At 41.7% G+C, this 17,273-nt stretch overlaps 1 protein-coding gene across 1 annotated transcript; it reads right to left on the bottom strand.

The window, feature by feature from the left end:
* Window positions 1–8,626: 8,626 nt before the first annotated feature.
* LOC145105590 (uncharacterized) lies at window positions 8,627–9,784 on the bottom strand. The gene is made up of 2 exons (XM_079042676.1): window positions 9,623–9,784; window positions 8,627–9,517 (listed from the first exon to the last, which is right to left on the bottom strand). Exons 1-2 carry the CDS (start codon window positions 9,782–9,784, stop codon window positions 8,627–8,629), a joined length of 1,053 nt encoding a protein of 350 aa, XP_078898802.1.
* Between the last annotated feature and the right edge of the window lie 7,489 nt (window positions 9,785–17,273).

The raw sequence follows: 17,273 nt of genomic DNA, 5'->3' as shown, positions 1-17,273 counted from the left end.
ACCCATCTCCTCGTGAAACCGCTTCCAAAATCTGGAAGTGAAACGGACATCTCAGTCTGAGACCACCGAGACAGGCACTCTATGTTTTGCCACTATCTCACACACGTATATCTCGGCCAGCTTCTCGGCCGATATGCTCTCCTGGGTCGGGATCAAACGAGCGCTCTTGGTCAACCGATCCATGATGACCCATATCGAATCTATTCTACGTGCGAGCCTGGGAAGCTTGGTAATGAAATCCATGGTGATATCCTCCCATTTCCACACGGGAATGTCTAGAGGCTGCATCTTGTCGTGTGGTCTCTGGTGCTCAGCCTTGAACTTCCTGCAGGTCAAGCACCTCTCCAGGTACCAAACAACGTCCCGCTTCATGCAGGGCCACCAGTAATCAGGGAGAAGATCCCGGTACATCTTCGTCGCCCTAGGATGGATGAAGAACCTTGACTTATGGGCCTCATCCATCAGAAACTGTCATACTCCGCGCCAGTACAGAACCCAGACCCTCCCATGCAGGGTCAACAACCCTCGGCTGTCATAATCAAACAAGACCACCCAGCCTACGATCCGCTCACACTTTTGGCGCTCTTCCTTCAGGCCCTCTGTTAGGCGTGTCAAACCCAACAAATAATAGGGGTACAACAGACTCCAAATACACTACTTTAATATACTAAAAAGGTAGTACAAGGTAAGCAGGGTCGAACCACAGAGACACGGGACAAAAGTTTATACCTCTTTGTGAAAGGTACTTTGGTCACAAAGGGGGATTTGTTTGCAAAAGTCGAATAATGAAAATAACAATCAACCTTAAAACATGCAGAAAATGAAATAGATTTGTAAACAAGTTGCAAAAGTGCTTCCAGTTATAGTTCTCAATGTTGTCATTTAACCTGATTTTGACTTGATGTAATTTGTGATTACTATTCTAAGTTGGTACTGAAAGATATTAACACGCTATAATACCTCTCGCTTGCCAAATTATCTAACCAAAACACGCTCTTTGATTAGACCTAATTTTACTAATTCAACCTAAACACGCTCTTAGATTGTATTGAAAAACTGCATTAAGTTTTGTACAAGCTTCCCAACAATGTTCATTTCTTCTCACACGCTCGGAAGTGTGAAAACATGTGATAAATGTTCTACAATAAGAAAACCTATTGTTTTTTACCAACCATTAACTTTATAGAACAATTAGGTGCCCTAAAAGTTAATTAACTACACAAAAATTCAATTCATGAAAGTGGCCAATCAAACACAAATCAAATTTAAGGATTCTAGTTTAAACAAGAACATAATCACTAGAATAGAATCACAAATCAAACATCAAATCATATGATTCAACTCAAGCAATCAACATGTTTTGAACAAGAACTAGAAACTAGGGTTTCTTAGCCACACATGGCTAAGAACAAATCACAAGAACAAAATATGGAAATAATGTGCGATTACAACTTACAAATACTAGAAATAATGTTTCCAAATGATTATTGATCAATCCCTTGCAATAACGTTCAAATTCCCCTCTCAAAATATGCTCTGATATGTTGTGTATCCCCCCAAAATGACCCAATTCCCGTGATATGAAAAATAGGAAAAACTGCCAAAAGTTAGTTTTTTTTTTTGGTCGAACACGGCCCGTGTTCAACATAAGGCAAAAATGACACGGCCCGTGTTCAGCTTGGTCAACAGCTTTTCTTTTGGTCAACACGGCCCGTGTTGATTTTGCAGTGTAAATCCAACACGGCCCGTGTACCCTTCTGACTCCGACTCCAAACTTGATTTTTCCAGCTTTTTCGTTCTTCGCCCGATCATCCCAAAATCTTCACTAATGCTTCCCGGCACCTCCCAAAGCGCGTCCCAACCTCCGGTTTACCTGAAAAAGACATGAAAGTGTGTAAATAAGGTTGTTCTAGAGACTAAAATGAAAATGATGATATGCAATAAAAATGAAGAGTAACTATGCTAAATAGATGCATTAAAGGGGACTAAAAGGTGTGCAAAAAGGTGCACCAAATGCACCTAACAAATCTCCCCAAGCTTAGACCTTTCTTGTCCTCAAGAAAGAACAAGAATCAGACGAAACAGGACGATTTCTAGATGGAAAAAAGAAACATAGAACAAAAAGGGACAGAAAGATCCTAAAGGATAGGAATGAGTGCATGCAATAAAAACCATGAAAAAGAGACATACGTACAAATGATACTTAAGGAACAAAAATAAACCAAAGAAAATTTTAAGAACACAAGTAATCTTTTTATTTATTTTTATAAATATGGACATATACGATCAGACCTTACATCAATGGGGCTCCAATCATTAATACCTAGGCGACCATCCTGCTACCTTCCACAAATCACAGACTCCCAAAGTGAGGAAGGCCCTAAACGGTGTAACCCAATAATCCAACCATAGTTTTATTTAAACTTCATACCTTAATTAGCTTTATGGGCGAAAACAACACAGTCCGGATCTCATGTCATTAAGACTAGATGGCCAAGAATCAGAATCGATGCATCCTTAAGAACCTGTCACGGCGAATCAGCTTTCGCTGAAACAGTGAGCCCACCCGAAGGGGCCCAGCTCCTATGCTTTCACTTTTTCGAGAGCCACAAGTATCATATCACACAGTTTTTTTTTTCTTTTTTCTTTTTTTTTTCCTTCATTCGCCAGATTTGACTTTGAGGCGGCTTTTGATTTTTGATTGAACTTGGATTTGTATCTTCATTTTGAGCTTTGAATTCTTCAATCAACTTTTGAATTTCTGAAAGTTTCTTCGTTTTGGCACTTGAAATTCTGATTGGGGTACTGGATGTGACAGTTGTACCCTTTCTTCTTTCTTGACTGTGTGGATCTGATACTTAAGCTCTCTGTCACCGCGAGGGTAACGTGTGTCAACAAATAGGTCTGTGTTCTGTGGGTCCAGAGTTGCCGATAAAGATTCTTTTTAAACATTCAGAAGCAAATCATCCTAAAGCTGTTATTACCGCCCACAAAAACGTTTTAGTATTCCATTTTTTTATTATCTAAGGCTGGGGTCTCGAATTACGGTGTTTGGGTCCCCTAGTTATGATAGCTGATTCTACACTTCCGGTAACTATCCGGTCGCCTCAGAATTTTTTTCATTTGATTTCTCGTTTTCCCACTTCATGGAGCTATCGTATGTAAAGAGTGTCATCATCTCGTATACAATTTTTTTTAGATGATGATGCATGAAAATGGTGGAATGTAAAAACTTGAGAAAAGAAAAGAAAAATATTTTTGGGTTTTATAAATGCAGAATCCAAGGAAAATGAAAATAAGAAAGGTAATTATTATTATTATTATTATTTTTGAAAAAATGCATGCATGAATATGGATGTGAATATGAAAATGCACCTAATGTACAACTCTACCCCTCCCCAAGCTTAAATATAATCATCGTCCCCGATGCTTGGAGAGGACGGAACAACCTATTGCGGAGGAGGAGGAGGAGGATAGTAGCTGAGATTGGGTCCAAGCCCAAAAGTCCTCCTCATGTTTGCGCTGACGCTCTTGATCTCGAGCGTATTGAGTGGTGAAGGCGGAAAAACTTTGGGTTAGGTTCGTGACATCTTGATGGTAAGTGTCGAGGCGGGTATGGATCGATTGGAATTGATCCATATATTGCTGGTGATATGATGGGTGTCCAGTATGATGGGATGAACTAGCACCACCCATGGGAGGAGAGTGTTGTGGTGCCGCCCCGTCACTCTCTCCACCTTCCTCATCGTCCTCCTCGGAGAAAGAGTCGGGGAAGAGATATGGCGTGATTTGCCAGTCGATGAAGTTGTTAGGACGCCAGAGGGCAAGGATGTCCCGGTTCTCCGGGGTGATGAGGAGCCTTGGATTGTGGTTTTGACCCACGGTCCAATTATGGTTCCCGTCCTCCACCCGAAACATTCTCATAGACTCAAGAACTCCCGTGGTAAGGTAGGTCTCACCGGGTAGGGGTTGGTGAGTCCCGGGATATGGGGCCCGGACTGGAGCACTTTTGGCCAATAAACTGACAATGCCACCACAAGATATTTTGCCGGACCGTGATGTGCTGAGGCGGTTGAGTTTGTTACAAAGGAATGAGCCATAGTAAGGAATGAGATTATCATCCGGGTGGGCCATCGCATGGAGTATTTTGAGCTCAAGGGCGCTGATGGTGCTTCTTTCTTCTCTAGGAACGACAAGTGAAGCAATAATCCTATGGGCCACTTTCATCACAGGGTGGATGAGAGATGAGGCTTTAGCAGAACTTGAGACATAGGGAAGCTGACGCGTAAGGTCGGTCCACCATGTAAGATCATTGTATCCTGGGATTGGGTTATTGGGGCCAAAGGTGTGTTCTGTGGGGGCCCCAACTATGGCATTGATTTGGTCTAGGGACAAGGCATGATCTTGGTTCATAAGCCGGAAACATAGGACACCGTGGTCCAAATCAAATGAAGATAAGAACTCGGCTGTTGGAACTTTATAGCTGAGCTCGTGGCCCTTTAACAACCCCTACCATCCAATGTTTCGGAACAGTGTGTGGACTTTGTTGTAGATGTACAACTCACGGAGAGATGGCTCATGCGCAAATTGTTAGGGAGTGTGTGCGCGCTGGAGAAAGACCTCAAGTTTGGCGACTTGAATTGGGTCACGACAAATCACACCACTATGTGCCAGATTGGGTGGAGATGAAGGTGGGGGTGACGGGGACCTGGGCGGAGGCGATGGGGACCTACAACGGAGGGCCGGCGATTTGGTGTGCCGAGATCGTTTAGAACTCTCACCGTCCATATGCAAAATTTGGGCAAAGTCAAAAAGTGAACTGGTCAACGGGTCAAAAAGTCAACTGTTGACGGGTCTAATTAACCAAAGTTTGGCCACCAAAAATTCGCGGGAAACTCAGTTTTGAATGATTTCTAAGTTATTGTCAAGCCCAAAATGGCCAAAGATACATGCAATTTGTCCTTAAGAACACAAATTCCACAAGTGAAGAATAGGAAAGAATGTACCGAATTGTTAGTGGAAAGGTGTTGTTGTTGGTGAGAACGATCTTCTTCAACCTCCCCAAGCTTGCCTACATCAAGAATTAAGCACAAAACACCAAAAATTTTAAAGAATTTTCGGACCTAGGGTTTGTCAAAACCCCCAAATCCACCATGAAAATGCAATAAGATGGTGTATTAGATGTAGGAGATGAAGTGGGGAAGATGAAAATCAAACCTTTTTGAAGATTTAAGCCAAAACCATGAAGAATCAAGGGGTTTTTGATGAAAATCGGACCTTGGGGTTTTCTTGGGGGAAAGGGGTTGTTTTGGAATGAGTGTGTGGAAGAATGAGGCAAAATCCCGATTTTTAGCATTAAAAACCACAGCATCTCCTGCGCGAACACGGCCCGTGTCCCCACAGGGCAGATCAACACGGCCCGTGTTTGAGCCAAAGTTCCTGAGAAATGGGCGAACACGACCCGTGTTCAGTATAAGGCAAGAGGAACACGGGCCGTGTACTCCTCTGAGTGCGGGATTGTTGGCTATTGATGAACACGACCCGTGTTCATTATAAGGCAAAAGGAACACGGCTGTGTACTCTTCTGATTGCGAGATTGTTTGCCATTGATGAACACGACCCGTGTTCATTATAAGGCAAAAGTAACACGGGCCGTGTACCATTCTGATTGCCACTTCCACTTTTTGAACCAAAAAATTTTCCTCTCATTCAAATAAAATGTTTTTGCATCCCAAGGTTCGTTTGGTGATTTTAAATCATGTTTAAATGCATTTGGAACATTGAAATCCAAAAACTCAAAGAAATGGAAATTGTTTTTAAAGAAAAGATAGAAATACCCCCGGGTTGCCTCCCGGTAAGCTGCCCTTGTTTTAAGTCATTGGCTCGACTTTGCCCTTTGGAATCACTCAATATAGTCCTGGCGTTCCAAGCTATCAACCTCCATGTCTTTCTCTTGGAAACCTTCATAGAAGACCTTTAACCTGTGACCATTAACTTTAAACATTTTTCCAGTTTTGTTGCTCTTAATCTCAACTGCACCATGATCAAATACATTAGTAACAACGAACGGACCCACCCACCGGGACCGTAACTTACCGGAAAACCATTTAAGTCAAGAGTCATAGAGTAATACCTTTTGACTAATCTCAAAGGTCTTATGGGAGAGGTACTTATCATGAAATGCTTTGGTCTTATCTTTGTAGATGCGTGAACTCTCGAATGCTTCATTTCTTATCTCCTCTAACTCTTGAATCTCTAACTTTCGGTGAACACCCGCTTCATCAATCTTCATGTTTAGCTTTTTGATAGCCCAGAAAGCTTTGTGTTCCAGTTCAACAGGGAGGTGACAAGCTTTGCCGAACACAAGTCTGTAAGGTGACATCCCAATCGGAGTTTTATATGCAGTGCGGTATTCCCAAAGAGCATCGTCTAATCTCAAACTCCAATCTTTGCGGTTTGTGTTCACTGTTTTCTCAAGTATGGACTTGATTTCTCTGTTTGACACTTCAGCTTGTCCATTTGTTTGCGGGTGATAAGCTGTGGACACCTGATGTTGGACTCCATACTTCTTGAGAACTGATCCAAGAGTTTTGTTGCAAAAGTGTGTGCCTCTGTCACTGATCAAGGCTTTTGGAGTCCCAAACCTACATAAAATGTTAGCCTTGACAAAATCTACAACAACTTTAGCATCATCAGTTCTTGTTGCCTTTGCCTCTACCTATTTGGAAACATAATCAACAGCCAGAAGGATGTATAAATTCCCAAAGGATGAAGGAAAAGGACCTATAAAATCAATACCCCATATATCAAATATTTCACAAACTAAGATGGGGGTCAAGGGCATTTGGTTTCGGGAACTCAAAGAACCTGTCATTTGACATCTCTCACAACTTTTACAGAAAATGTAAGAGTCATGAAAGAGTCGAGGCCAATAAAATCCACAGTCTAAAATTTTCCTGGCAGTTCTTTGAGGACCAAAATGCCCTCCACAAGCATAACTATGACAAAATTTGAGGATAGATTGTACCTCATGTTCTTCAACACATCTTCTTATTACCTGATCTGCACAATGTTTCCAAAGGTACGGCTCATCCCAAATGTACCTTCTTGCATCTTTCTTGATCTTATCTCTTTGTGACCTCGTGAGATCGGGTGGGAACTTTCCCGTGACCATGAAGTTGCATATATCCGCATACCAAGGTGGTTTTTGGACAGCAAATAAGTACTCATCTGGAAATATGTCATGGATGGGAGTCGCATCTTCGGGTTGGACTATCCGGCTCAAATGATCGGAGACTAGATTCTCTTTCCCGCTTTTATCTTTAATCTCAATATCGAACTCTTGCAAAAGCAGCATCCACCGTATTAACCTCGGCTTCGAATCTTTCTTTGTAAGTAAGTGCTTTATGGTTGCATGGTCCAAATATATGATCACTTTAGTTCCAAGGAGGTATTGTCGGAACTTCTCTAGTGCAAACACAATAGCAAGCAACTCTTTTTCTGTTGTGGTGTAGTTGCTTTGTGCACTATCAAGGGTCTTTGATGCATAGTAGATGACATGATGTGCTCGATCCACCTTTTGACTCAATACCGCCCCAACAGCTGTGTTGCTCGCGTCACACATAATCTCAAACGGGAGATCCCAATTAGGTGGTTGGATGATTGGGGCGGAGGTGAGTAAATCCTTTAAACGATCAAAGGCATTCTTCCATGGCTGAGTAAACACAAATTCAGCATCTTTTTGGAGTAGCTGACACATCGGCACTGTAATCTTTGAAAAATCTTTGATGAACCGCCGATAGAAACCTGCATGGCCAAGAAACGAACGAACTTCCCGAACATTTGTCGGGTAAGGGAGACTCTTGATAACATCTATCTTGGCTTTGTCAACTTCCAAGCCTTTTTGGGACACAATATGACCTAAAATCAATCCTTTGTCCACCTTGAAATGGCATTTTTCATAGTTAAGCACAAGGTCTGTGTCAATGCACCTTTGCAAAATTTTTGTGAGATTGCTTAAACATTCATCAAAGGAGTTTCCATAGACTGTGAAATCATCCATGAAAACTTCAATGATGTTTTCAACATATTCAGAAAAAATGCTTACCATGCATCTCTGAAATGTTACGGGTGCATTGCATAAACCAAAAGGCATATGCCTATAAGCAAATGTGCCAAAGGGACAAGTGAAGGTGGTTTTCTCTTGGTCTTCCGGGGCTACCAGAATTTGATGAAAACCCGAGAAACCATCCAAACAACAGTAATGAGATTTACCCGCCAATCTCTCTAACATTTGGTCAATAAATGGCAAGGGAAAATGGTATTTTCTCGTTAAGGCATTCAACTTTCTATAGTCAATACAAACCCTCCACCCGTTTTGCACATGGGTTGGCACCAAATCTACCTCTGAATTATTGACAACTGTGACCCCGGATTTTTTTCGGGACTACCTGAACGGGGCTCACCCATTTACAATCTGAGATAGGGTAGATCATACCTGCATCCAAAAGCTTCATGATTTCTTTCTTTACCACCTCCATCATGGGTGGATTCAGTCTTCTTTGTGCCTCTCGGGTTGGTTTGAAGTCTTCCTCCATGAGAATCTTATGCATGCACAAGGAAGGACTCAACCCAACCCTTTTATGTCAGCAATTGTCCACCCAATAGCTCTCTTATACTTTTTCAGCAAAGTCACCAACTCATCTTCTTCTGCAATGGACAACTTGCTGGAGATAATGACAGGCAAAGTCTTTTCTTCTCCAAGGTATGCATACTTCAAATGATCTGGAAGAGTCTTCAATTCCAGCTTAGGTGCCTGCACAACGGAAGGAAGAAGTTTTGTGTTAGAAATGGGCAATTTCACATTGCTATTATCATACCTCATTTTCTTCCTTTGTTCAATGAACTCCACAATTTCCAGCAACTCTTCATCTAACTTGAAATTTTCTGCAATCTCTTTGACTGAATTGTTATCAAAATTCCTGCTCAAAACTAACTCCAACAAATCATGGTTAGTCAACTCAAAACACTTTTCAGTCAAAGGCTGGATCATATCAACAAAATTTATGCATTGAACATCACTTGGGTACCTCATTGCTTCATAGATATTAAAGTTGATGACCTCCCCATCGAATTCCATGGACAATGTACCATTATAGACATCAATTTTTGTTCTTGCTGTTTTTAAGAATGGTCTACCTAAAAGTATGGAACTCGAGGTTGGTTGGTCATCATCTCCCATATCAAGCACGTAAAAATCTGCAGGAAAGACAAGCTCATTAACTTGCACTAGAACATCCTCTAATTCACCTTTTGGGTGTACTATAGAACGATCTGCAAGTTGGATAATCACCCCAGTTTTTGTTAAAGTGCCTATGCCAATAGATTTATAAACAGAATATGGTAAAACATTGATTGAAGCTCCTAAATCTAGCATAACACGGGGGACATAAAGGTTTCCCAATTTGCAAGGAACGGTGAAAATACCCGGATACTTGCACTTTGGGGGCATCCTTTTCTGCAAAACTGCAGAAACATTTTCACTTACTTTCACTGTCTCGTTACCTCGCAGCTACTTTTTAGATGTGCAAAGTTCCTTAAGGAACTTAGCATATCTAGGTACCTGTTTGATGGCGTCCAAAAGAGGGATGTTGACTTCAACTTTCCGGAACATCGCCATAATTTCACTATCTTCTCTCTCTCTTTTGTTGCTGCTCAATCTTGATGGAAAAGGTGGTGGTGTGATATTTGCTTCTTTCTCTTCTGATTTCTTTTCCTCCACCATTTTTTCTTTCTTTTCATCCTTCTTTGGTGGTTCTTCTATCACCAACTCCTCTTCTTCTTATTCAGGCATCTTTGGGCCATCATATTTCTTTCCACTCCTCAAGCTAATTGCACAAGCATTGTGCTTTGGGTTCTTTTCAGTTTGAGGAGGTAGCTTTCCTTGATTCTCTACTTTGCTCACCGATTGAGCAAGTTGTGCCATTTGTTGCTCAAGATTCTTGACGCTTGCCTTGGTCTCTTGTTGAAAAATTTGAGTGCTAGTGGCAAGGCTTTTGACTATGTCTTCTAAGGACATACTTGAGGACCCGGCTTGTTGAGGAGGAGGTTGTGGTTGCCTCGGTTGGTAATTTTGTGGTGGGAATGGAGGCCTTTGTTGATGTTGAGGAAATGGTGGTCTTTGTTGATAACCTCCATGTCGATTACCTCCCCAACCTTAATTGTTGTTCCATCTTTGCTCACCCCTTTGCTGCTCAAATCCCCTTTGATTCGACCCGGAATACCCTCCTAAAGCATTGGCTTCTGCATAATCCTCATCTTGAAATTGAGGGCGCATGTCGGTTGGGTGCCCTATTTGGGTGCAAATACCACAAGGGCGGGGCGTGGGCAGCACACCCTTGTCTTTAGCCAACATCATTACAACTTTCGTAAGCTCGGACAATTGAGCTTCAATTTGAGGAGTTTGGACCTCTTTTACACTTCGGGGTGCATCCGTGTACCATTCTTCATCATGGCTTGCATGCTTAGAGTCTTCAGCCATATTCTTGATTAAGTTGCGGATTTCGGTTGGAGTCTTATCGGGTAAAGATCCGCCACTCGAAGCATTAAGAAACCTTCTTTCCATTGGGGTCATTCCTTCAATGAAATATTGGAGGAGTTGGTACTCGGTAATTCCATGCTTGGGACAACGGGCACAAAGCTTTTTGAACCTCTCCCAAAATGTATGAAAGGCTTCTCTCTTGTGTTGTTTGATCCCAATTATCTCTCTTCTTAGGGCTGAGGCTTTCATTTCTGGGAAGTATTTGTCTAAGAAGAGGCGTGCAAGATCTACCCAAGTGTTGGCCGTCCCCGGTGGGAGGTCATAAAGCCAATCTTTTGCCGAGTTTTGCACCGAAAAGAGGAATGCCCTAAGCTTAATTTGGTCCTCCGTGACATTGTGTGGCTCCATTCCAACACACACAACATGAAACTATGTGAGGAACTTGTGGGGATCTTTCTAAGCCTCTAAAGGTTGGGAGTAAGTGGATGAGACCGGATTTCAATTCAAGGTTTGTAGCTGCCGGATAGGTGATGCAAAGAGGTTGTTGAGTAACCTCTTGCCTCGACCATTGACGGAGAGTTTGTTCGGGTGGTGGGTTTGGAGGTGGATTCCCCCCATGGTTGTCTCCCATAGTGTGAGTAGGAGTTGAGGTTTCTGTGGGTGCAGTGTTTGGGATAGTGTGAGTAGGCGAAGAGAGTGGGATGGTATTTATGGGTGAGGATGGTTGAGATGATGATGAGGGGTTTTCTGTTTCAGTTTCTGACACACTTGAGAGGGGTATATCCTCCCAAATGTTAATGACCGGAGGGGTAGATGATGAAGAAGTTTCGGAAACTGGTTGCCTCTTACGAAGCTTGGCTTGCTTCCGTAGCTTCTTTGCAGTCTTCTCTATCTCCGAGTCAATTGGAAGTGGTGTACCTGTACGAAAAGATCTAGGCATAAACAATTAGTAACACCGTGTCCCCGGCAACGACGCCAATTTGTTAGGCGTGTCAAACCCAACAAATAATAGGGGTACAACAGACTCCAAATACACTGCTTTCATGCACTAAAAATGTAGTACAAGATAAGCAGGGTTGAACCACAGAGACACGGGACAAAAGTTTATACCTCTTTGCGCAAGGTACTTTGGTCACAAATAGGGGTGAGCATTATAATCGGGTACCCGTTTTCGGAACCGGAACCGCCTCGGAACTGCCGGTTCCGGAACTGGAACCTTCCTTATGCGGTTCCGGTTCCGGTTCTTAAAGTTTAGGAACCGCCTTAAGCGGTTCCGGTTCCGGTTCTCATTTTTTTGGAACCGCTACCCGTTGGGTACCCGCCGGAACCTGTTTATATATATATATATATATATATATATATATATATATATATATATATATATATATATATATATAGTATTGTATGTTATGTTCTACCTTTAATGTTGATTACTAATAGTCATTACTGTAAGGCACTAGAAGTAATTATTTAAATTTTAATATATAAAATTAAAAACTTAGTTAATAACTTTTAATATTCTACACGACTATGCATTGTTCACAGTTAACGATTTTTTTTTGGAATTCATTTATGTTATTTACGTTGTTTAGGTACATGACATTGAATTGAATGATAACAGTTATATACTTATAAACTAAAAACCAAACGTAATTTAGGATATATACAACGAAGATATTTTTTTTACTTTTAAACATCATTTTATAATATTTATAATTTAAAAGGTAAGCCATGAAGTTATAATTTTTTCATAATGTAATTTTTTTTTATTTCTTAAAAATAAGACGCCGGGTACCCGGAACCGGAACCGGTTCCGGCGGTTCCGGGAGCGGTTCCAAATCTTTAGGAACCGATGTAACCGGTTCCGGTTCCGGTTCCAAAATTACAGGAACCGCCGGTTCCGGTTCCGGTTCCTATAAAATTAGGCGGGTACCCGCCTTTGCTCACCCCTAGTCACAAAGGGGGATTTGTTTGCAAAAGTCGAATAATAAAAATAACAATCAACCTTGAAACATGTAGAAAATGAATAAGATTTGTAAACAAGTTGTAAAAGTGCTACCAGTTATAGTTCTCAATGTTGTCATTTAACCTGATTATGACTTGATGTAATTTGTGATTACTATTCTAAGTTGGTACTGAAAGATATTAACACGCTCTAATACCTCTCGCTTGCCAAATTATCTAACCAAAACACGCTCTTTGATTAGACCTAATTTTACTAATTCAACCTAAACACGCTCTTAGATTGTATTGAAAAACTGCATTAAGTTTTGTACAAGCTTCCCAACAATGTTCATTTCTTCTCATACGCTCGGAAGTGTGAAAACATGTGATAAATGTTCTACAATAAGAAAACCTATTGTTTGTTACCAACCATTAACTTTATAGAACGATTAGGTGCCCTAAAAGTTAATTAACTACACAAAAATTCAATTCACTAAAGTGGCCAATCAAACACAAATCAAATTTAAGGATTCTAGTTTAAACAAGAACATAATCACTAGAATAGAATCACAAATCAAACATCAAATCATATGCTTCAAGGCAAGCAATCAACATGTTTTGAACAAGAACTAGAAACTAGGGTTTCTTAGCCACACATGGCTAAGAACAAATCACAAGAACAAAATATGGAAATAATGTGCGATTACAACTTACAAATACTAGAAATAATGTTTCCAAATGATTATTGATCAATCCCTTGCAATAACCTTCGAATTGCCCTCCCAAAATATGCTCTGATATGTTGTGTATCCCCCCAAAATGACCCAATTCCCGTGATATGAAAAATAGGAAAAACTGCCAAAAGTTAGTTTTTTTTTTGGTCGAACACGGCCCGTGTTCAGCATAAGGCAAAAATGACACGGCCCGTGTTCAGCTTGGTCAACAGCTTTTCTTTTGGTCAACACGGCCCGTGTTGATTTTGCAGTGTAAATCCAACACGGCCCCTGTACCCTTCTGACTCCGACTCCAAACATGATTTTTCCAGCTTTTTCGTTCTTCGCCCGATCATCCCAAAATCTTCACTAATGCTTCCCGACACCTCCCAAAGCGCGTCCCAACCTCCGGTTTACCTGAAAAAGACATGAAAGTGTGCAAATAAGGTTGTTCTAGAGACTAAAATGAAAATGATGATATGCAATAAAAATGAAGAGTAACTATGCTAAATAGATGCATTAAAGGGGACTAAAAGGTGTGCAAAAAGGTGCACCAAATGCACCTAACAAATCTTCCCAAGCTTAGACCTTTCTTGTCCTCAAGAAAGAACAAGAATCAGACGAAACAGGACGATTTCTAGATGGAAAAAAGAAACATAGAACAAAAAGGGACAAAAAGATCCTAAAGGATAGGAATGAATGCATGCAATGAAAACCATGAAAAAGAGACATACGTACAAATGATACTTAAGGAACAAAAATAAACCAAAGAAAATTTTAAGAACACAAGTAATCTTTTTATTTATTTTTATAAATATGGACATATACGATCAGACCTTACATCAATGGGGCTCCAATCATTAATACCTAGGCGAGCATCCTGCTACCTAACAAATTATAGGGGTACAACAGACTCCAAATACACTGCTTTAATGCACTAAAAAGGTAGTACAAGGTAAGCATGGTCGAACCACAGAGACACGGGACAAAAGTATATACCTCTTTGCGCAAGGTACTTTGGTCACAAAGGGGGATTTGTTTGCAAAAGTCGAATAATGAAAATAACAATCAACCTTGAAACATGCAGAAAATGAATAAGATTTGTAAACAAGTTGTAAAAGTGCTTCCAGTTATAGTTCTCAATGTTGTCATTTAACCTGATTATGACTTGATGTAATTTGTGATTACTATTCTAAGTTGGTACTGAAAGATATTAACAAACTCTAATACCTCTCGCTTGCCAAATTATCTAACCAAAACACGCTCTTTGATTAGACCTAATTTTACTAATTCAACCTAAACACGCTCTTAGATTGTATTGAAAAACTGCATTAAGTTTTGTACAAGCTTCCCAACAATGCTCATTTCTTCTCATACGCTCGGAAGTGTGAAAACATGTGATAAATGTTCTACAATAAGAAAACCTATTGTTTGTTACCAACCATTAACTTTATAGAACGATTAGGTGCCCTAAAAGTTAATTAACTACACAAAAATTCAATTCACTAAAGTGGCCAATCAAACACAAATCAAATTTAAGGATTCTAGTTTAAACAAGAACATAATCACTAGAATAGAATCACAAATCAAACATCAAATCATATGCTTCAAGTCAAGCAATCAACATGTTTTGAACAAGAACTAGAAAATAGGGTTTCTTAGCCACACATGGCTAAGAACAAATCACAAGAACAAAAGATGGAAATAATGTGCGATTACAACTTACAAATACTAGAAATAATGTTTCCAAATGATTATTGATCAATCCCTTGCAATAACCTTTGAATTCCCCTCTCAAAATATGCTCTGATATGTTGTGTATCCCCCCAAAATGACCCAATTCCCGTGATATGAAAAATAGGAAAAACTGCCAAAAGTTAGTTTTTTTTTTGGTCGAACACGGCCCGTGTTCAGCTTGGTCAACAGCTTTTCTTTTGGTCAACACAGCCCGTGTTGATTTTATAGTGTAAATCCAACACGGCCCGTGTACCCTTCTGACTCCGACTCCAAACTTGATTTTTCCAGCTTTTTCGTTCTTCGCCCGATCATCCTGAAATCTTCACTAATGCTTCCCGGCACCTCCCAAAGCGCGTCCCAACCTCCGGTTTACTTGAAAAAGACATGAAAGTGTGCAAATAAGGTTGTTCTAGAGACTAAAATGAATATGATGATATGCAATAAAAATGAAGAGTAACTATGCTAAATAGATGCATTAAAGGGGACTAAAAGGTGTGCAAAAAGGTGAACCAAATGCACCTAACACCCTCAACCTGCGCCTCTTTAATCTGCTCCAGCAGTGGAGTAACCACTGTCATCCTCAAACATATATCTCTAATCGGAGCTGCCACCACCTTGCGGCTCAGGGCGTCGGCCACCATATTGGCCTTGCCCGGGTGGTAAAGGATTTCACAGTCATAACCCTTTACCACATCTAACCACCGACGCTGCCTCATGTTCAGATTCGGCTGATCCATGAGGTACCTCAAACTCTTGTGGTCCGTGTAAATGGTACAATGGACTCTGTAGAGGTAATGCTTCCAAATCTTGAGGGAGAAAACCACCGCCCCCAGCTCTAAATTATCCATCGGATAGTTAGCCTCGTGAGGCTTCAACTGCCTCGACACGTAAGCTATCACATGACCCCGCTGCATCAAAACTGCACCCATGCCCGTAATCGACACGTCGTAATAAACCACGAAGTCGTCGACTCCCTCGGGCAGAATCAAAATCGGTGCCTCACATAACCGCTGTCTTAGTGTCTTGAAGGTTGTCTGCTGCTCAGGCCCCCAGCGGAATGTCACCGACTTCTTGGTCAGTCGGGTTAAAGGAACAGCAATCTTGGAGAAATCCTGGATGAATCTCCTGTAATAACCAACTAAACCAAGAAAACTCCTAATCTCAGTTGGAGACCTCAGAACCTCCCACTGCATCACGGCCTCTATCTTGGCCGGATCGACCAGAATACCTTTCTGGTTGACAAGGTGCCCCATAAACTGCACCTCGCGCAACCAGAACTCACACTTGGAGAACTTTTCATAAAGTCTCTCCCTCCTCAGTGTCTCTAGCACCTCCCTCAGGTGCTCCTCATGCTGCTCCTGAGTCTTGGAATATACCAAGATATCATCAATGAAAACAATCACAGACCGATCCATCATCGGTCTGCACACTCGGTTCATGAGTTCCATGAACGCGGCTGGAGCATTGGTGAGCCCAAAGGGCATCACCACGAACTCAAAGTGCCCATAGCGTGTCCTAAAAGTTGTCTTCTGTACATCCTCGTCCCTGACTTACATCTGGTGATAACCCGATCGCAAATCAATCTTGGAGAACCAAGATTCACCCTGTTGCTGGTCAAGAAAATCATCAATCCCCGGGAGGGGGTAACGGTTCTTCACCGTTACCTTATTCAACTCCCGGCAGTCTATGCACATCCGATGCGAACCATCCTTCTTCTTCACAAAAAGGATCGGCGCTCCCCATGGTGAACTACTCGGCCTGATGAATCCCTTGTCTAGCAGCTCTTGCAGCTACGTAGACAGCTCCTTCATCTCGGGAGGAGCCAACCGATATGGTGCCTTGGCTATCGGAGCGGCACCAGGGACTAAGTCGATCCTGAAATCAACGTGTCTCTCTGGAGGTATCCCAGGAAAATCCTCCGGGAATACATTCGAGTACTCTCGCACGACCTATACATCATCCACTGTCGCCTTACCCTTATATCGGGTATCCATCACATAAGCGACATAGCCTGCGCAACCATGCTGAAGGTAACGCCTCGCCCTCGCTGCTGAATGTAAAACATGTCCGTGTTGTGGCCTCTCGCCATGAATCACTAACCCTCCCCCACTAGGAGTCCGAACCCTCACTAGCTGCTGCTCGCAATCGATCACTGCCCTATTGGGGCTCAGCCAATCCATACCCACTATAACCTTATTCCCTCGCAGGGGAATAGGAACCAGATCCACTGAAAACTGCTCATCGAAAAACTGTAGTGTACAACCTCTGTCAACCCTCGCAACCCTAAAGGTCCTGTCATCTGCTATCTCCACATCAAGTGGGCAATCCAGCTCCCCTGG

Source organism: Lactuca virosa, chromosome 4, assembly GCF_052849685.1.
Source record: "Lactuca virosa cultivar CGN04683 chromosome 4, Lactuca_virosa_CGN04683_v6, whole genome shotgun sequence".
NCBI classification, from domain to species: Eukaryota; Viridiplantae; Streptophyta; class Magnoliopsida; order Asterales; family Asteraceae; genus Lactuca; species Lactuca virosa.
Note: the sequence above shows the minus strand (reverse complement) of the source record. Positions and strands in the feature narration are given on the sequence as shown.